The following is a 19,985-nucleotide window of genomic DNA, read 5'->3' as shown; positions in this document are numbered from 1 at the left end:
GATTTGTCATTTTCCGTTTGAACATTTCTCCGTAAAGGTCTCATTTTTGAGGGGGGCTGTAAAAATTGCGACAAGGGAGAGCCCGCCCTTAAAACAAAAGCGGCGGGGGCGAGGCCGGGCTGGGGCTGGGGGCGCTGAGGGCGCGCGGCCGTTGGGGAAGGCGCGCGCCTTCGAGGCGGGCTTTTCGAAATGGAAGGCACCCAATAGGAGCGGCGCATTCCTGGCAGCCAATCAGACAGCGCTGCAGTCTATAAAAGCGGCCGCGGCGACACGCCGCTCTTATTTCTCAGTCTCCCTTCCCAGGGTTTGCAGTCGGTTCCTGCGGGAGATGGCGCGCACGAAGCAGACGGCGCGGAAGTCGACGGGCGGCAAGGCGCCCCGCAAGCAGCTGGCCACCAAGGCTGCCCGCAAGAGCGCGCCGGCCACGGGCGGCGTCAAGAAGCCGCACCGCTACCGGCCCGGCACGGTGGCGCTGCGCGAGATCCGGCGCTATCAGAAGTCCACGGAGCTGCTGATCCGCAAGCTGCCCTTCCAGCGCCTGGTGCGCGAGATCGCGCAGGACTTCAAGACCGACCTGCGCTTCCAGAGCTCGGCCGTCATGGCGCTGCAGGAGGCCAGCGAGGCCTACCTGGTGGGGCTCTTCGAGGACACCAACCTCTGCGCCATCCACGCCAAGCGCGTCACCATCATGCCCAAGGACATCCAGCTGGCCCGCCGCATCCGCGGAGAGCGCGCCTGAGTCTCCTGCCGCAGCCCGCATAGACCCAAAGGCTCTTTTAAGAGCCACTACATGTACATCAAAGAGAGCTGTAGCGCTGCTTCAAGTTTTTCTTGAAATTCAGCCGGGATGATTTGCAGAACGGCAAAGTAACAAGTGCTTTAAGAACACTAGGTGGGGGAAGTGTGAGAGATGTAAGTTAAGAGAGGGTTGTTGGGGAGCCTCAGGCAGGATGGAGGGGTTTACATCTCTGTGACTGGATGTGACACAGCTTTGGAGAGGAAAAGCGAGCTGGAGGTGCCTGACAGGGACACTCCTGTGTCTGGCATCGGCCCGTGCTCAGGAAAATTTGTACCTTAAGCCCTGGCTGGCTGGTACAAGGCAAGAGCAGAAACTTCTGTGTAACTGTCCTGTCAAACCTCATTAACACAGATTGCCTTAAGGGGGCTGCTGCCTTGCTCCCGCTATTCTTAACGCCAGAAACAAGAATATCAATTGCAATAAATCAGGTTTTTATATATATCGTTATACCTGGTGTTAAAACAATGGACCACCAGGCTGATGGCACAGGGCAAATAAGGCTTCTTGCAGCACAGAAAAGTAACTGAAAAGGCCAAGAAACTGACTGAAAAGTATGGTAGACAAGAATAATTTACCAAACTTTTCCAGATTTGTTACCATAATAATACAAAACTGGGGGGACAAGGTTGTGGGTTTTAGGTTTTTTTTTGTTGTTGTTCTTTTTTTTTTTTTTTTTTTTTTTTTGTGGAGGGGGTATTTTCAATAATTTTTATAGAGTGAAAATTTATATATTCTTGCCCTAATGAGAGTAAATGTATTTGTCTTTTAACTTGCATTTCTCCAGTAGTGATCACCGTATATGATGTCTGCTGAGTTGTCATTTCTGCAGTCAGTTCTTCAGCATTCTTCATGAGTTTCTGGAAGGACAGTTATATACACCTCCAGTTTCCAGCCTTTGAAGGACCCACCTTTGTTCAAATTCTTATGATGAGGCGAGGTCAGTCTAACAAGAGTCTGAGAATCCAAAGAAGGAGTTTAAAATTAAACCTTGGATTCATTAGTAGCTGATGTTTCTCTAGTTATTTTTGGAATCATCTCCCTTTCTTCTCTCCATCTGCAAAAATTCACATCTGGTACTTGGGATGCCTCAGTCTTGAGGACTGCAGAGCGCTTGAAGGCTGCTGTTAGAAGCCAGAGTGGCCACCTGTAATCTTTAGAGGCTTCTGGGGACTATTTGCCTGCTTAGAGATGCTGCACTGCAGACCCCATCTGCCAGAGACAGCACTTGGGTGGTTGGGAAATGAAAGGAGAAAGACTTGCAGACTTTACCAATCAGATAGGATAAAGATTTGTTTGGGGGGTTCTGCTTTTTATCCCTTTTTTTTTATTTTCCCCCTTCTTTTTTCTTCCTCCAATGTAAAGCCCCCTGAATGAGTTTATTGATTGTCATTGCCTGATTTTGGAACGAGATTGGAATGGAAGGAGGGTTGTATATTGTGGCATGATGAAGATTTCTCCTTATCTTGATTAGGCACCATGATGCTATAAGAAAATTATAACTAACAGCCTGAGGAGAGAAGGAGATATTTCAGTAGGCCATAAAAGTTCCATGTTCTTTTAAAAGTCAGAGATAATAATAAGTGAAAGTATAACCTCAGCCTTTCTTTCTTCCTTCTGCTTTAGTTGTTATAGAGCATATTAACACTAATTAGGAAAAATAAATTAATAAACTGTATTATTTCTAACAAGTAGCACGATGTCAATGCTGTAAGATCCTACCCAGTCCCTTTTAGCAATTTTACTGGAGATCACTGAAATATGGCCTGAGAACACAGAGAAGATATTAACAACTCACCAGTCATAATTAATTATTTCCTCATTTGCTTTTGAGAGCAGTTTCCATAGCCTGGTATCAGGGAATGTTCTTTATAGAGCCTGGGTGAGCACTATAAGCAGGCACCAGTGACCCCTGCCTCTTTATTTACAATTGCAACACTCAGAAGGTTTTAGCCCTTTTAACCTTTGCTAACCTCGAATTTGGGCCTAGTTACAAAGTTTAAGTCAGTTATAAATTGCAAGTGTGTAGCAACAAGTAGTATCAGGCTGGAGGCTACTGAAGTCTTAGAGAGTAGGCAGATATAGTGTTAATTTTAATATTATAATAATAGAGTTCTTTTTAAATTACATTTAGGCACAGTCTCTGTACTCTTCCAGCAGGAGCACTGCCCTGTATAAATTCTCACCCCTTACTCTGCAAGTGGTGATGTACAAACAAAAGAAGATAATAGAATCATTTCAACTAGAAGAGTCTTTGACTGATCATCTAGTACCAGATGTGGAACACTTTCTATGATTTAATACACCATATTGAAATTGCTCTACACCATATAATATCAGAACTGCTAGAAAACATTCCAGGTGGTCCCGAGGCAGAGGGGAGTGAGAAAGAGATGGATGGATCTGAAATTTATGAATGGAAAATGAGAATATGAAGGTTTGTATACAGGTGTTATATGTGTGTATGTATGTGTTTATATTTACTTTCATACCTACATCGCTATACTATGAGTATTTCTTGTATATACCATGTTTACCTCGTGTGTATTTTTTCAGAAAAATACCATATGAAACCTCTTACAGTGTTCCCCACTTGCCATACTCAAATACTTGAATTTTAATTTCAGAACGCTTTGGCTGGTAATATTTACAAAAGGGTTTTGGACAGGCTGGAGTCCATTGTCAAGGACAGAGGAAAAGATGTGACAGCAAAGAAGCAAAATCAATAGAAATCTTAGTGCCTTATTTGTGAATTTGTAGAAAACTTGACCTCTCTAAAATACTAAAACAGCGCCAGTCTGTAAGACTTGACACAACCAAAAATTGAACTAAAGGCCAACTGTAATTTCCTGACTAAAAAATTTTATTGGATCAACTGAATTCTGCTGAGTTTTGGCTTTTGATCTCCCCATGCATGTTCCTCTACTGATTCAATTTTCTTGTCATCAAATGCAAAACACTTGTCTTTAACTCTCAAAACTGTATGAGATTATTTCCTACAGGTCTCCCTTTGGTTAAATCTGCCAAGCCTTGACAGCTGCTTTCTTTTCCTCAGCTGATGTGGTCCCAAACAGAAGCCACAAAACTTTCTCTGTGCCAGCGGTCTCCATGTATTGGGAAAATAGAAGAGAGGTGACTTGTCAGAAATGACCAACCACCAGATTCTCTTTGCCTTTCCAGGTACTCACTGGTCATCTTCTCCAGCCTGTCCTCACCCAGAACGCATCCACCCACCCATGCCCCCCGCCTCTCCCCCTCAAAAAAGGCAAAAAAGAAACAACTAAACTAAATTATTGACTTTCTCAATTATTAATCCTATCATCAAGTTTATAATCTTAGCACTTCTGTTTTAGTCGTGTGATAGAGGTAGATCTCTGAGATACCCAGTTAAATTTCAAGAGCACATAACAGTAAAAGCAATGATGGTGTATAAAAGTTAATAAAAACTGTTTGAAACTTGGTAATATTTTTCTTCTAATGCTAACTCAGGTTATACCTTCCACAAAGCTTTCAAGTAAACCTCGACTAGTCCGAATAGTCTGTTTTACACAAAATACCAAGGTCGGGGTGAGGGGATAAGTGTGGGCTGTCTGACTTAGTAGGGTACTTTCCATTTGCTGTGTTTGAACACTCATTTGCTTTGTACAATTTACTTATTTTCTACACTTGAATGGGCATTGGAAAGCATCTCACTAAAACAGCATGCAACAGTGCCTAAAACAGAAAAGCAGCTTAAGTATTTGATATTACTGGCATGCTTACATTGGAATTGCAGCAAGCTTTCAGAATTTCAGAATAATTCTTTGAAGAATGCCTAAGGAAGACAGTGTCTCAACTCTCTTGTGCAATGTAGTGGCTCTTAAAAGAGCCTTTAGGGTGTGGGAAAAATAATTCAGAATCACATAGAGTACACAGGGGGCAGGAGACTCAGGCGCGCTCTCCGCGGATGCGGCGGGCCAGCTGGATGTCCTTGGGCATGATGGTGACGCGCTTGGCGTGGATGGCGCAGAGGTTGGTGTCCTCGAAGAGCCCCACCAGGTAGGCCTCGCTGGCCTCCTGCAGCGCCATGACGGCCGAGCTCTGGAAGCGCAGGTCGGTCTTGAAGTCCTGCGCGATCTCGCGCACCAGGCGCTGGAAGGGCAGCTTGCGGATCAGCAGCTCCGTGGACTTCTGGTAGCGCCGGATCTCGCGCAGCGCCACCGTGCCGGGCCGGTAGCGGTGCGGCTTCTTGACGCCGCCCGTGGCCGGCGCGCTCTTGCGGGCAGCCTTGGTGGCCAGCTGCTTGCGGGGCGCCTTGCCGCCCGTCGACTTCCGCGCCGTCTGCTTCGTGCGCGCCATGGCCCAGCACCCGCACGCAGACGCTCGCGCCCACCACAGCGCGCGCTGAGCCTCCTGCTCCGCCGCGCCCCCATTTATAGCCCCGGCCCCGCGCCCGCGCGACACCGCCCGCCCGCCATTGGACGCTTCTCGCGAGCCCGGGAAAAGACCCCGCCTCCGGGGCGGGAAACGCGCCCTGGCCTCGCCCCGCCCCCGCCCCCTTCCAACACCGCCTTGCACGGCACCGGGGCGGCGGCGGCAGCGGCGGCACCGCAGGCGAGCGGTGCAGCACGGTGTCGCTGCCCGAGCCTCGGGCTCGCCCTGTTTTTTCCAAAGCCGCTCCTCTCGCGTTCATTCCCGGCTTCGGGACCGCTGCCTAAAGCTGCCGCCGGCAGCCGCCTCCTTCGCCGAGGGCTCGCCGCTTCTTCCCGCTCAGTAGCCGCGTTCGGTTCAGGGCCGCGGCAGAAAGGCTGAAGGCGCAGGCGGCAGCCGACTTCCCTGGCCCCGCCGAGCTCTCCCGGCTGCCGCCCCGGCCCGCAGGGAGCGCCGCGTCCCTTGCCGGGAGCGCGCCCCGGGGAAGCGCGCGCTCGGGCTGCGGGCCGCGAGCGCCGCCAATCAGCGCCGTGTCGGGAGGGGCGGGAGGCGGCCGGGCCCGCCCGCGGGGAGGCTCCGCGCAGTCCTCACTCAGGTCGGACCGAGCGCGGCAGCGGCGCGGCCCCGGCTCTGCCCGCCCGCCTCCAGCGCCGTCCGCGGCTCGGCGGCGGCGTGTACGGGGCGCGGGGAAAGGGCGCTGGAGAGAGAGGGGCGGACAAAAGCCGGGAAAAAGCTACGCCGGGGAGCCTGTGTTACATGCTGGTGCCCTGCAGGACTATGCAGATCGGGGCGAAAGCGCTTACTGATGGGAGGGATGGAGGGAGGGCGTTCATCTCGAAGCCTTTTGCTCAAAAACAAAATAACTGGAAGACAATAGCACAGGGTTGTCTGGAACTGCCTGTGTTTCGAATGCTCCCCATTCACACCGACATCCATTCACGTAGCTCAACAGAAGCACCACGTACTAGCAGTCAGGAACAGATTTTTTTTGGCAGTTTTGGGACCACCGACTCGATTCCCTTGTCTAACCTGCCCCCTCTAAGCCGTGCATGTACCAGAAGCAGGCTCCCAGGGTTTTTCAAATGAATTATGGATGTTCACTTCTCCGTTGAAGTAGATGTAGAGCACATCCTTTTACCTCAAACAATGCATGTGTCACTTTCCTTACAATTTACAATGCTGCAGCAGCGTTATCTCTGTTTTCCCGAAAAAAACCCCAAACGGGACAGCAAAGTATAGATCACCATAGCATCAGCTCTTTTATTGAAAAGATGGTCCAGGGCGCAGAAGCAGCTTACTTGGATCTGGTGCATTTGGTGAGAGCCTTGGTGTTCTCGGTGATGGATGTTGCTTTCCCCTCCCAGCTACGTGCTCCGTTCAGGTGCGGGGCGGTTTACAAGATAGGGTTGCCAAGCTCTGTGAGTTCTCATGGGCTGTAGAGGGATGTAGTCGCCATCGCCCCAGATCCATGTATGTGGATATTTGTGTTTTCACGCTATCAAAATGCAGCAGTTTTCACATGGCACAGAGCGGCAGGGACCCTGCGGGCTCAGCGTGAAGCAATGCGTGTGTTCTCCACAGGCGCCGAGGAATACGTGCGTGTTGAGGAACAGCAAAGTGGAGTGTTTGCCATTTGAAGCGCAGAGCGATGCATTTGTCATTGGGAGAGGAGACATCCCGTCAGGCACTGACTGAGGTTTGTGTCAGGCACTGCAGAGTGATGCCACTGTGGGGTGGCATGGAGCAAGAGGTGTATAGGGAAGCAGCAGAGTGCTGTGTCCGCTCATCAGGGAGCAGAATGAGCCCTCCATCAGGGAGGGCCGAACTGATGCACTAGCAGGTGCTGGTGCGGAAAGATCTGTGTGTTTGCTTGGCTCAGAAGGTGCCATATGTTGTAGGGAGCAGAGTGATGTATGAGTTGGGGGTGTGCAGGGCTCTGAGTCTCAGGACGTGGATCAAGGGTGCTGAGTGATGTGTTTCTGGCAGCGGGTGGGGAGCATGTAGGAATGACGGTGCAGGGCAACTCAGAGATATGGGATTGTCATGCGCTGTGTGCATCATCAGGCACAGTGATTTGTTTGTAAAACAGTGCAAGCGATGTGGTTTCCTTCAGGAATGAGGTGATATGTGTGTAAATCGGCAGACAGCAATGTGGGTGGGTGGGAGGAGTGGGATGAGGCCTGTGTCATAATGAGAAGAGCGCTGTGTGTTTCAGGAAGTGCAGAGTGATGGCAGCACAGTACGTAGGGCGATGTGTGCACCGGTGGTGAGGAGTGATGTGTGTGTCTGGAGGGTGCACGATGATATTGGCATTGGGGAGTGTAAATCTAATTTGTTTTTTGGGCTGCACTGTCTTTTTTTGGGATCATAGAGCTATGTGTATGTTAGACACACACTGGGTGTATGTTTGCATATCGTTTGATGGTAAGCACATTATGGAACGTTTAGAAAGTGAAGGATTTGTACACTGAACAAAGCAGAGTACTGAAACACACCAATGGGCTGTGGAGAGAAGAGGTCACTGTAATAAGTAGTCCATGTTGGAGCCCGTTTTGGGACTCGAGAGCACTTGGAAGGAGACACCAGGTCTCCCTTTTCCCGCCTCTTGACATGGGAGTGAATGTGTTGTGCAATTCACTAGATCATAATTTACCAGTTTCGTCCCGTGTTTCTTCGTCTGAACTTGCACAAGCTGTGACAGTGCAGCGAGAGGTGAAAACCTCCCACTTTTCCATGTTCCTGTTTGCCGAGCAGGGCCCTGCCCTCTTGTCTGAAGCTCACTTGGCAGTTGGACCATCCCTCGCTCAGCCAAGGGAAGATGAGCTGGTCACGGAGGTTCCCACTGCGATCAGGAGCTCGGCGACAGCGCTCTGCCTAAAGCCGCGACTCGTTCCGCTCTGGCTGTGGCGCTGCGTCCCGCCGTGCTCTGCCCGCGGCCACACTCCCAGCTTCTCTCCGTGCCCAGCTTAATGACTGAGATGTTAATTACACACACGTTCCCTTGACAAATTTATATGTGTCTCATGTGGCTGCTCCTTTCCAGAAACATTGGTTTTAAGGGGGCCAATTACTTCCTGTTTCTTGAATCTCTTCAGGAAGCCCTTGAACTGTCATACTTATTGACCCCAAATTCACACTTAATGGGCTTCTGAGGTCTGTGCGGAAACAGAGGAGCTGTACACAGTCCCACAGTTGTACTCGTGTCCTGGAGCAGCCCCTTTCCCCGGCCGCTGCACCTTGGTTGGCCTGTCCTGACCAGGTGGGACCGCCGGGGGCTGACAGGAAACCTGACCTTGCTTCTCCCCTTGGTACTAAGTCTCTGTCTTATCTGGATGTTGAGTGAAAAGCGATTTACATGGAACTTTTCTAAGTGTGGGAACTGCTGAAATAAATGCTGTGTCTTGTCTTATCTTGTGTGGAAGTATTGGACTTCTCCTCAGATCCTCCCCGTCTCTCCATTTGTTGCTGCCGAAATCTGTGGAGTCCAATACATACGGGAAACAGCCACAAATAGAAAATCGTTAGGGGAACCTGCAATGGTCAGGCCCAGGGCTGATTCGCAGTAGGACCCTGACTGTTAATCTGCTTGCTCATCACCTGTCTTCACCATCTACATTTCCCATGCTGGTCTGGCACACTCCATCTCGGGAGGGATGTCTGGCTGGAGCAGGAGGGAACCTCCAGCACAGTCCAGAGTGAAGGGATAGCGCAGAGTTCTTTGTGTCCCTCTACTCCTTGAGGCATGGAGGAGTCTGTGCAGGCAGCATCGGGGCATCCAGGCACTTTTCCTTTCAGCAGTCCAAAGCCTCCTCCCAACCTTCACAAAGGGCAAACTGTTGCTTAGGAGCACACTCCACCCCACGCCCTTGTGTCAGTGCCACACCTGTGCACAGATTTGGCCCTGAAGCCACACTTTGCCTAATCAACACATCAGTTATCACTATTTGATCTTCTGTGTTATCCTTAGCTTTCCAAGAACACTTTCGTACAGTCTCTTCAGATAAAAATATCTTGGCACGGGATGAGGGGAAAATTCCTCTTCTCTGTGCTGATACAAAGTGCTTTCTCTTCTCAAAACTATGGCAACCATGACTGACATAAACAAATATTTTACCAAACAGCTTAACACTTTTGCTTGCATATGATCTCAAAAAATCTCATGGTCCCAGGATTTTTTTTTTGTTGTTATTTCTGTTTTATGAGATTAAGAGCATCTAAACTCTTGGTGAATTTTTTGCAGACAGGTCATCTCTCTGCCACTGATTGCCTGTTACAGTCTTCTCCCTAATAGGCACTGATGACTATGATATTTTACATGGGGAATAAAGCTATGTGCCATTAAAAAAGATTGTGAGTAACAGCTGAGATCACCACCAGAAGGCCTGGTAAAAACAAAAGCAAAAGCCAAAAATCACCACTAGCAAAAAAACCCTCAACATATGAACACCCACAAAAACCAAAAAAAACCTATAAACAAACAACCCCCCTTAAAAACCCCAACAAACAAACCCCCCCCCCACAAAACCCAACAAACAAATAAAACCTCGCCACCACAACAATAAAAAAACCACACCCTAAAAAACAATTCCAATCCAATTCCAGGCAGTATAAATCAGTTTTTCTGTGGGAGTTGCCTATCAAACTGCATTTGCAAGGAACAAAACCATAAGAGCCCTCACAGTTAGTTTGATGTCTTTCTCGAAAAATTTCTATGAAGAGCTGTAAATTAGTAAGTTGAACTCATTGCTCAGGGTGGATGTACCCACGTGAAATCAAGGAGATGGGAACAGCAAAGACAAAGAGAAACATTTGCACATTTCAGGCAGGGATTTTAACACCCTTTTGTTCTTGCAAATTACTTTCTTTCCCCGCAGAAGCAGCCCACAGAGATATTTGATCAGTCTGTTCCTCTCCTAACTTTTTCTGTGCTTTTGGATTTATGGAACAACTGATTCCCTGAACACAGAATAACATTTGGAAGGGAAGTTGGTCCCCATTGCCAGTTTCACGTGATGGAAAATCTGACCCTGGGCCAGAAGTGCAGAGCAGAAATGCTTTATTCACCTCAGTAACAGTGCACAGGCAGATTCCATTGCAGTTCTCCTTGTACTTCTGCATCCAAGAGGACTCTGCTCCTATAAGGAAAACATACTTCTTGTTTCTTTCTCCCTTTCCTTTGCCAGACTTGAAGGTAATTTGTTTTTCAAGTTTTCTCAGACTTGAAACTCTGCTCTTAAAACCTGCTGGTTTTAACACCTTGACTTTGGGGTTGCATTCAGTTCCAGGTTTTACCTTCCATGTTGTGCCTGTGCGCCTCTGACTTTGCTGGCTCCACTTTCCCGGCTCAGCCTCGCACCAACCCCATCCCAGTAGACTTGCTCAGTGATCCAGGATGGTGTGGCAGTGCTCATCACTGTCACAATCCCTGCCACAGTCACAGTCACCATGTGCATTAAATATGAAAAAGAATTGTAGTAATTCAAGTGATAGATTGATCTATCCGAACGGACTCTTGAAATTATCCTTTAACTGAGCTCGGAAGTTATCAAAAGTTTTGTGGTCTGGAATGATCAAGGAACTATTTTTCTCTTGCTTTGAACCAAAATAAAGCTGTTGAAAAAATCTGAGTATTTTTGTGAGAAGGAAATTTTTTTAAAAAGCAATTTTATCAGTGTAAAGCCTAAATTTCCTGCCTAATGCCTACCAAAACTCTGCCCATGGATTTTTTTTTTTAAGAGATTGGTTTTCTATTTGGGGCCTTTAAATCTCTATGAATACAAAAAAAAATTTGTCATGGGCAGGAGTCCTTTGCTGTAAACTGAACAGTATGTAATTATAAGTTCTTCCCTATTGAGACATGAAGTTTTCTTACTCATGTAACAATGTATTACAGTTTAGAATATCATGATAAATCAGTTTTTAAATAAAACCATCATGCATGGACAAAAGATGTCTTTCAAATCACACAAAGTCTGCAATAACATCAAGGGCAGGTTTGAGTTGCTGTGAGTAACTCTGTGACTTTAGTTTGGTGGGTTTTTTTTTGTACCAGAAGCACCCAAAAGTCAGAATGAATTTGTAGGTATGAAGTATCACTGCTCAGTAGCACAAGCATCAGGAAGGGCTTGAGAAAATATTGAAATTATTGTGCAGAAAGTCAGTCACAGTCACAGTTCACTCAGTGAGATTAATTGCAAGACTGAAGTGCTGAAATGGATGGCTATAAACTGTTCAGAAGGGTCAGGAAAGAAGGGTGGGGGCAGGTTTTCTTCTATGTAAAAAGAAAAAAGAGGATTGATTGCAAAAAATTGTGTTAGAAAAACAGTGATGAATAGCTGAGAGCGTCGGGTACAAAACTCGAGGCCAAGCCAAAAAAGGAAACCTCATTGTTGATATTTACCACAGGCCACCCAAACAAAAGATGGAGTATGGTGATGAAGCTTCTTTCTTCATCTACAGGTGCCATCATATTCACAGGCTCCTGTTGGGGCACACCAGTCAACCTGACATCTGCACAGATGTAGCACAGAAAGCCAGGAGATATCCAGGAGACTCCTAGAGCATGTTGAAGATAATTTTTTATCCAGGTGAAAGAAAGTCCAACCGGAGGAGAAGCATTACTCAACCTGTTCTTGCCAACAAAAATTGACTAATTGAAGAGGTCAGGAAGAGCTGTAACCTGGGCTGCTGCCTGAGCCCAGACTTATTAGAAATTTGAGGGATATGGGCCAGGCAAACCACAGAGACAAGATATGTAATTTAGTAAACATTCAGTTGCTTAAGAAAATAGGATATGGAAACCCCTTGGAAATTGCCCTCAGGGATCAAGGAGAAGGTTAATCAAGCCTGAAAGTTATTTAAGGACATTTGCCCCATGGAGAAGGGGCACTTGATTCCCGCATGTAAGAAAGCAGGCTAGCAAGGTAGAAGACCAATATGGCTGAGTAAAGACCTTCTGGTTGAACTGAAGTGCAAGAAGTAAATGCACAGGCTGTGAAAGCAGGGACACATATCCTGGGAAGAATGCTGTCCAGATGTGTAGGGATAGAATCAGAAAAGCTAAGGTACATCTGTAACTGAATGTGGCAAGGGACGTGAAGAATAATGAGAGCTTCTGTAGGTACACTGACCAAAAATGGAGGACGAAATAAAATGGGCCCCCCAATAAAAAAGAGAGGAGATTTAGTGACTACTGGCATAGAGAAGACTGAGGTACCCCACAATTTTTTTTGCCTCAGTTTTTACTGGCAGTCTCTTTCCCATCTCCTAAGTCTGTGAAACTCAAGGCATAGACTAGGGGAACAAAGTCCCTCCCCCACTATAAGAAAAGATCAGGTTCAAGGCTGTCTGAGGAACATGAATAAGCAGAAATCCATGGCACATAAGGGGATTCATCCCAGGGTCTTCAGGGAATTAGCAGATATAGTTGCAATTCAGATACTGTGCAATATTTTCATCAATAACAGAGTGAGATCAAGCGCACCCTCAGCAAGTTTGTGGGTGACACCATGCTCAGTGGGGCCATTGATTCACTGGAAAGAAGGGATACCTTGCAGAGGGACCTTGACAGGCTTGAGGAGTTGGACCCAGGTGAACCTCCTGAAGCTCAACAATGTCAAATGCATGGCCCTGCACGCAGGTCAGGGCCATTCCAAGTATCAGTGCAGACTGTAGGATGAACTGACTGCAAGCAGCCCTGCATAAAAAGACCCAGAGATATGCGTAGATGAAAATTTGGACATGAGGTGGCAATGTGCATTTGCTGCTCAGAAAGCCAGTGGTATCCTGGGCTGCATAAAAAAGAAAGCACAGCTATCAGGTTGAGGGAAGTGATTCTCTTCATTCACTCCACTCCATTGAGACCTCACCTGGAGAACTGCATCCACCTCTGGGGTAGAAGAAAGATTTGGAGGAGGTCCACAGGAGGGCCATGGTAATGATCAAGAAGCTAGAACACCTCTCCCATGGTAATGATCAAGGAGCTAGAACACCTCTCCCATGAAGCAAGGCTGGGAGAGCAGTGGTTGTTAGGCCTGGAGAAGACAAGGCTCTAGGCAGACCTCAGTGTGGCTTTTTGATATATGAAGAGCTCTTATAAGAAAGACAGAGAATTTTCACCAGGGCCTGTAGTGGCAGGGCAAGGGACAAGGTTTTAATAGTGAAATAAGTTAGATTTAAGTTGGTTCCAAGGAAGAAATTTTTCATTATGAAGGTGGTAGGACAAGAGAAATTGTCGATGCCTTCATTGGAAGATTTCCAAGCCACGTGGGATAAGTCTTTGAGCAATCTGGTCCAGTGAAAGATGTCCTTGCCCACGACAACAATGTTGGTCTAGCTAATCTTTGAAGGACCCTTCCAACACAAATCATACTATGATTCTGTAGTGCACCAAATCACATGGGCTCATAGGAAGGACCTACCTGAAAGCATTTATCCATACCAGAACAGGAGAAAAGGGAGTTTTTGAATTCCTGACTGAACTTTGGAAAAATTTTGCAGAATCATAGCATTATAAAATAAGCTGAGTTTGATGGGATCCATCAGATCCATCAGATCCTGGCCATGTGCAGGACATGCCAAGAGTCACACCATGTGCCTGAGTATGTTGTCCAAATGTTCCCTGAGCTCTGTCAGGCTGGTGCTGTGACCACTTCCCTGTGGAGCCTGATCCAGGGCCCAAACAACCTCTGGGTAGAAACCTTTTTTCCTGACATTCAACCTAAACCTCCCCTGACTCAGCTTCATGACATTTCCTTGAATCCTGTCACTGGTCACAGGAGTGACAAAATCATTGCTTGCCTCTCTTCTTCCCCTCATGAGGAAGCTGGAGACTGTGATGAGGTCTCTCCTCAGTTTCCTCTTCTCCAGGCTGAACAGGCCAAGTGACCTCAGCTGCTTCTCATACAGCTTCCCCTCCAGATTCTTCACCATCCTCGTGGCCCTTCTGCAGATGCTCTTTAATCACATAATGTCTTTCTTATAGTGTGGCACCAAAACTGCTCGCAGCACTAGAGGTGAGGCCAACCAGTGCAGAGCAGAGGGCACAATCCCCTCCTTTGCCCAGCTGGTGATGCTGTGCCTGATGTCCCCCAGGACAGGGTTGGCCCTCCTGGCTCCCAGGGCACTGCTGGCTCATGTTCAGCTTGCCTTCAACCAAGACTTCCAGGTCCCTTTCCATGGCACTGCTTTCCAGTGTCTCGTTCCCCAGTCTGTACACACAACCAGTTTTTCCCCGTCTCAGGTGCAGGTTCCAGCACTTGCCCTTGTCAAACTTCCCATAGTTCGATTGCCAGTCTCTCTAATTTATCAATGTCTCTGCAGGGCCTCTCTGCACTTGGGGGAGCTGACAGCTCCTCCCAATTTAGTATCAATGGCAAGCTTAGTATTCCTTTGAGCCCTGCATCCAAGTTGCTAACGAAGATGTTGGAAAGAATTGGGTGAGGATGGAGGCCTGCAGAACCTCCCTAGTGACAGCCTGATGTTACCCCAGTCACTGTAACTCTGTGCCTGACGTGTGAGAACCAGTCTGGCCCCAGTTCCCTGCAGAAGGGAGTGTCTGATTACAATTACCCTTCTTTTCCTCAAAACAGAGGAGGTCTTGATGTGGGGTACAGATGGTGTTGTTTCAGGGGGCCCCTCTGTCCCAGAAGGGCTCACCTCATCACTTGTCTGACCTTCCTACTTCCAGGGCCTCATGCCTGTTGTAGAAGGTGCCAGTCCTACTTGTTGTGTGTTCTGAAGGAGGAGGAAGCTTCCTCCTGGTCCTCCTCTTCCAAATATCTTTGTCCACTGTATTTAAAAAGTGTTCTGTAACCAGAAGGTTCAAAGAAAACACTACCTGTGCTCCTGATCATTAAACCAATCAGCCCGAGGCCGATTGGTACTTAATAAATTGTCTGTTATCTTGACAACTTTTTTTAAAGTGGAGAATAGAAAACAGATGTCATTTTGTTTTTACTGAGTATGTCATAATATTTGAAGCAATTTTTTTAAAGTAAGTTCACCCATTAATTATAAGAATTATAGGAATTAAATTTATTTCTCTTTCCCTCCTCTTTTCTCTTTCCCTCCTCTTTTCCCCTTGAAAATCTTTGCAAGATCTCTTTCCATTTCCTTCTTTGCTTAGCCTAAAACTCTCTATTATTGTGGAAAACAAAATAATAAAAGTCCTCATAGGTGGTCAGAATTTTGGAGGGCCAGGAAAAGTAACTTTTAGGAAAGAATGTTCCAGGAATGTGCTGCTACATCAGGTATTTGGAACTAGGATAGAGGCCTAGCCTAAACGCAGGAAATTGCATTTGCAAAGGTTCAAAATAATTTAAAGGTAAAGGAGCTAGTGACTCTGAGTTATTAGAATTGATTAAGATAGAGAATTTGAAGGAAATTTGTATGCCACAGAATTATCACCCAGAAATTTCTCCCCAGCAGTGTGTATCCTTCCAAAGAGATTAACTTCTGGGCCAATGTAGTTCACAACCCAAAATTCACAGTGGATTCAGGGGGTGAAACTAGCACAAAATATAGCATCAGGAGAAAACCAAATCCACATCATCTTGTTTTTATCCTCTCTCACATGATGTTTTCTGCTGGTTGTCTTCCCTAGAAAAAAGCTTCTCTGAAATGCCACCACATCTCTTGACAGTCTTTAAGTACACCCCAGTCAAGATAACCTAGCACCACTGACAAGTTCATAAAAGTGACCCCCCATCATCAAAACTTTACAAGACAGTGTGTGATATTTTATTACCAAAATGTAAAGTGAAAGAAGTCGAATAACTGCATTTACAATCATGTGAATCCATCACCTGGCTTTCCAATTCTTTCCCACAGTGTACTACAAACGTTCAGACCTGACTATCCTTTTGCTATCCAACTCATTGCAGGAAAAATAATTTTTATGATTTTTTTTATTTATCCCACATCACAATAGTTATACACTGGAAAAAAACATGCCATTGCTTCTCTCAGCAGTTCTGATGAGAAAATTGTTTGCCTAAGTCACTTGAATTACATTATTTTAAGATAGAAATGGCTGCAGCTTTACGTCTGTTTTTCATAATGAAAACATGTACATTGTATTTTGATTTTATCTTGTTTTTCTTTTTGTAAAATTGGTGTTTGTGGCTGAATTATTATATAATTACTGAATTATAATGTAAAAATAAGCAGAAAAGTAAACACTGCCTTAAAATAAGAATATACAAATGAATAATTTATCTATTGTGCATTATGAAAATAAGCATTTTGGAGAAAAAAAATGGGCAAGTAGTTAATTAAAATAATACTACAAAGAAAGAAAATAGAAAACACAGGGGGACAGAGAAGCAACTATATGTATGTGTCTATATGTATGTAAACTTATTCCGGGATTCTAAAGATACCTGATTACTTAAGAGAGTTGCTTTTCAGGTTAATGCTTCTGGTGAAAATTGTCTTTATTTTACTTTTTACCAAGTCCTTACTAGAGCTAAATAGGGCACTATGTCCAAAGGTTTCATTATTTTTAAGAGATGAAGTCACGATATGGAAAACAACTCATAATCCAGATACAGAGCCGAGTGACTACCTTGTGTCACTTGCATCTTTTCAAAGCTAATTTACGCTAAGATAAGGTCTCGAGATTACCCACATTTCGAAGCACGTCAATGAAAAACCCTCTCAGGAACATGTATCCGATGTCACTGAGGAAGTAGTGTCAGAAGCAAAGTTTTAATTCAAATGGAGAAATAAAAATCTTATGGTCCAGCTTTGAGTGCAACCCCCAAACTCGGGGATTACTGGGTTGCCTAAAACTCACTACAAGTCTGGGTTGAAAGAAACGTCACAAGACAAAAAAAAATTCTCTGTCCTCAGCAGGAATGCTAAGAATCGGGGTGCCGCGCTCCAGATTTTGTTTAGAAAAAGCGCTTTCGTGGGAGGCAAGAAACACACGGCGGGCGGCAGGGAGCGGGCGGGGGCGGGGCGGGCTCGGCAAAGCACCAATCAGCGCCCGCCGCGCTGCTATAAAAGGAGGCGCCGCCGGGCCCGCGGCACTCGCGCCCGCCGCCATGGCCGAGACCGCGCCCGCCCCCGCCGCTGAGGCCGCGCCCGCCGCCCCAGCCCCCGCCGCCAAGGCGGCCGCCAAGAAGCCGAAGAAGGCGGCGAGCGGCTCCAAAGCCCGCAAGCCCGCGGGGCCCAGCGTCACCGAGCTGATCACCAAGGCCGTGTCCGCCTCCAAGGAGCGCAAGGGGCTCTCCCTCGCCGCGCTCAAGAAGGCGCTGGCCGCCGGCGGCTACGATGTGGAGAAGAACAACAGCCGCATCAAGCTGGGGCTCAAGAGCCTCGTCAGCAAGGGCACCCTGGTGCAGACCAAGGGCACCGGCGCTTCTGGCTCCTTCCGCCTTAGTAAGAAACCCGGAGAAGTAAAGGAAAAAGCTCTGAAAAAGAAAACTTCAGCAGCTAAGACTAAAAAGCCGGCAGCAAAGAAGCCTGCCAGCGCTGCCAAGAAGCCCAAGAAGGTGGTGGCAGCAAAGAGCCCCAAGAAAGCCAAGAAGCCAGCAGCCAAGAAGGTAGCCAAGAGCCCCAAGAAAGTAACAAAGGCTGCCAAACCTAAGAAGGTGGTGGCAGCAGTAAAGAGCCCGGCTAAGGCGAAAGCGGTGAAGCCCAAAACGGCCAAGCCAAAAGCTGCAAAGACAAAAGTGGCCAAGGCAAAGAAGGCGGCACCCAAGAAGAAGTAAGCCCTTTGCTGAGGACGTCTTGCTCTTCATTTAAACCCAACGGCTCTTTTAAGAGCCACCCATATTTTCTTAAAAGTGCTGAAATTACATGTAAAATTTATTTTTTATTTTAATATAGAATTTGATTTTAGAAGCCTATGCAGATTTTCAAGAAACGTTTTCATGATATTAAGCTAGAGCAGTTGATCAAAGCTTTAGGAAATTCCCAGTGAAAGACCAGTCTTCCCTATTGATGGCAATTTCTGTTTAAACTCATGTAAAAGAAGGATGGTCAAGGAAGGGGCGCTAATAAAAACCGTTACACTTGGTCAGTTTTATCAATATACAGAAGCAATTCAGCCCTTTAATGAGGAAGTGGGTGGCTCTTAAAAGAGCCTTTGGGTTTCTCTCGGTTAAACGTGGGAGCCTTTATTCTTCGGCGCTCACTTGGCTTTAGCCTTGTGGCTGTCGGTCTTCTTGGGCAGCAGCACGGCCTGGATGTTGGGCAGCACGCCGCCCTGCGCGATGGTCACCTTGCCCAGCAGCTTGTTGAGCTCCTCGTCGTTGCGGATGGCGAGCTGCAGGTGGCGGGGGATGATGCGCGTCTTCTTGTTGTCGCGGGCCGCGTTGCCCGCCAGCTCCAGGATCTCGGCCGTCAGGTACTCCAGCACGGCCGCCAGGTACACCGGCGCGCCGGCGCCCACGCGCTCCGCGTAGTTGCCCTTGCGCAGCAGCCGGTGCACGCGGCCCACGGGGAACTGCAGCCCGGCCCGCGACGAGCGCGACTTGGCCTTGGCGCGCGCCTTGCCGCCCTGCTTCCCGCGCCCGGACATGGCTGCGTCTCAGCAACAGCAACAGCAACAGCAAACCCGGGAAAGCCGAGCGAGCGCCGAGCCGGCCAAGTCCGCCTGCCTTATATACAAGTCGGGCGGATCGGCAGAGCCTCTTGTGATTGGCTGCGAGAGAGGACTCGTTCGATAGCCAATGGAAAAGCGAATCGAGATCTGACCAATAGCGAACCGCGGCGCTGTGCGCCGAGCTGAAGGCGAGCCAATAGCGACGCGGCGATGTCGGCGGCAGCGCTATAAAGGCGGCTGCCGAGGCAGTGCCGCTGCTGTGAGCAGTTTGTCGCTGTGTTTTCGCGGCGTTTGGCGAGTGACAGAGCTGCGGTCGCTGCCATGCCCGAGCCGGCCAAGTCCGCCCCCGCGCCCAAGAAGGGCTCCAAGAAAGCCGTCACCAAGACGCAGAAGAAGGGCGACAAGAAGCGCAAGAAGAGCCGCAAGGAGAGCTACTCCATCTACGTGTACAAGGTGCTGAAGCAGGTGCACCCCGACACGGGCATCTCGTCCAAGGCCATGGGCATCATGAACTCCTTCGTCAACGACATCTTCGAGCGCATCGCGGGCGAGGCGTCGCGCCTGGCGCACTACAACAAGCGCTCCACCATCACGTCGCGGGAGATCCAGACGGCCGTGCGCCTGCTGCTGCCCGGCGAGCTGGCCAAGCACGCCGTGTCCGAGGGCACCAAGGCTGTCACCAAGTACACCAGCTCCAAGTAGACCGTTTCTGCGTCCTTTGTCCCATATTTTCGACCCAAAGGCTCTTTTAAGAGCCACCCACTTTCTCAGTAAAAGAGCGGATTCTGTGGCTAGTTCCTGTCTCGTACTGCTTTTTCATTGGAGGGGGGACTGGGAGGGAAATTCGTTTTTACAGGGTAAAGCTAGTGATCTTAGTTGAAAGTGCAATTTAAGGTGTTTCTGGTAAACTTGGCCTATGTCCTGCATATCTTAGACGCCTGCACTACGTGCATGTGTTCTGTAGGATTAGCGTGTAAGAAAATTAACGGCCCTAACGAATCCCCTGGCCATTAGAACGTGATGTTTTCCGGTTAAGCCACGCTAACGGAAAGAAAAACCTAACGGAAAAAAAAAAACCCTTGAGCTCTTGTTTGCTTGTTCTTTGTTTCTGAATAAAAGGACCGGGATGTTTCACCGCTCTTCTTTACTGCAGAGTCCTGCAGGGCACCACCATCTAGCACAGGCTCCCCGGCGTAGCTTTTTCCCGGCTTTTGTCCGCCCCTCTCT

General features: G+C 47.8%; 5 protein-coding genes across 5 annotated transcripts; 3 read left to right on the top strand and 2 right to left on the bottom strand.

The window, feature by feature from the left end:
• The first annotated feature begins 307 nt into the window (after nucleotides 1–307).
• On the top strand, nucleotides 308–789 carry LOC137475035 (histone H3). The gene has a single exon (XM_068192016.1). The coding sequence runs from the start codon at nucleotides 329–331 to the stop codon at nucleotides 737–739; it is 411 nt and encodes a 136-aa protein (XP_068048117.1). The 5' UTR covers nucleotides 308–328; the 3' UTR covers nucleotides 740–789.
• A 3,857-nt stretch (nucleotides 790–4,646) lies between these two features.
• On the bottom strand, nucleotides 4,647–5,168 carry LOC137475034 (histone H3). Its single transcript, XM_068192015.1, has one exon. The coding sequence runs from the start codon at nucleotides 5,132–5,134 to the stop codon at nucleotides 4,724–4,726; it is 411 nt and encodes a 136-aa protein (XP_068048116.1). The 5' UTR covers nucleotides 5,135–5,168; the 3' UTR covers nucleotides 4,647–4,723.
• A 12,085-nt stretch (nucleotides 5,169–17,253) lies between these two features.
• Nucleotides 17,254–18,276, top strand: LOC137474711 (histone H1.11L-like). Its single transcript, XM_068191524.1, has one exon. The coding sequence runs from the start codon at nucleotides 17,254–17,256 to the stop codon at nucleotides 17,920–17,922; it is 669 nt and encodes a 222-aa protein (XP_068047625.1). The 3' UTR covers nucleotides 17,923–18,276.
• A 3-nt stretch (nucleotides 18,277–18,279) lies between these two features.
• On the bottom strand, nucleotides 18,280–18,774 carry LOC137474721 (histone H2A-IV). Its single transcript, XM_068191536.1, has one exon. It carries the CDS (start codon nucleotides 18,732–18,734, stop codon nucleotides 18,345–18,347), a length of 390 nt encoding a protein of 129 aa, XP_068047637.1. The 5' UTR covers nucleotides 18,735–18,774; the 3' UTR covers nucleotides 18,280–18,344.
• Nucleotides 18,775–19,043: 269 nt separating this feature from the next.
• LOC137474729 (histone H2B 1/2/3/4/6) lies at nucleotides 19,044–19,555 on the top strand. Its single transcript, XM_068191546.1, has one exon. It carries the CDS (start codon nucleotides 19,080–19,082, stop codon nucleotides 19,458–19,460), a length of 381 nt encoding a protein of 126 aa, XP_068047647.1. The 5' UTR covers nucleotides 19,044–19,079; the 3' UTR covers nucleotides 19,461–19,555.
• The last annotated feature ends 430 nt before the right edge of the window (nucleotides 19,556–19,985 follow it).

The sequence above is a fragment of the Anomalospiza imberbis genome, chromosome 5 (genome assembly GCF_031753505.1).
Source record: "Anomalospiza imberbis isolate Cuckoo-Finch-1a 21T00152 chromosome 5, ASM3175350v1, whole genome shotgun sequence".
NCBI classification, from domain to species: Eukaryota; Metazoa; Chordata; class Aves; order Passeriformes; family Viduidae; genus Anomalospiza; species Anomalospiza imberbis.
The sequence above is the reverse complement of the archived record's forward strand: the minus strand, read 5'-3'. Positions and strand labels throughout refer to the sequence as shown.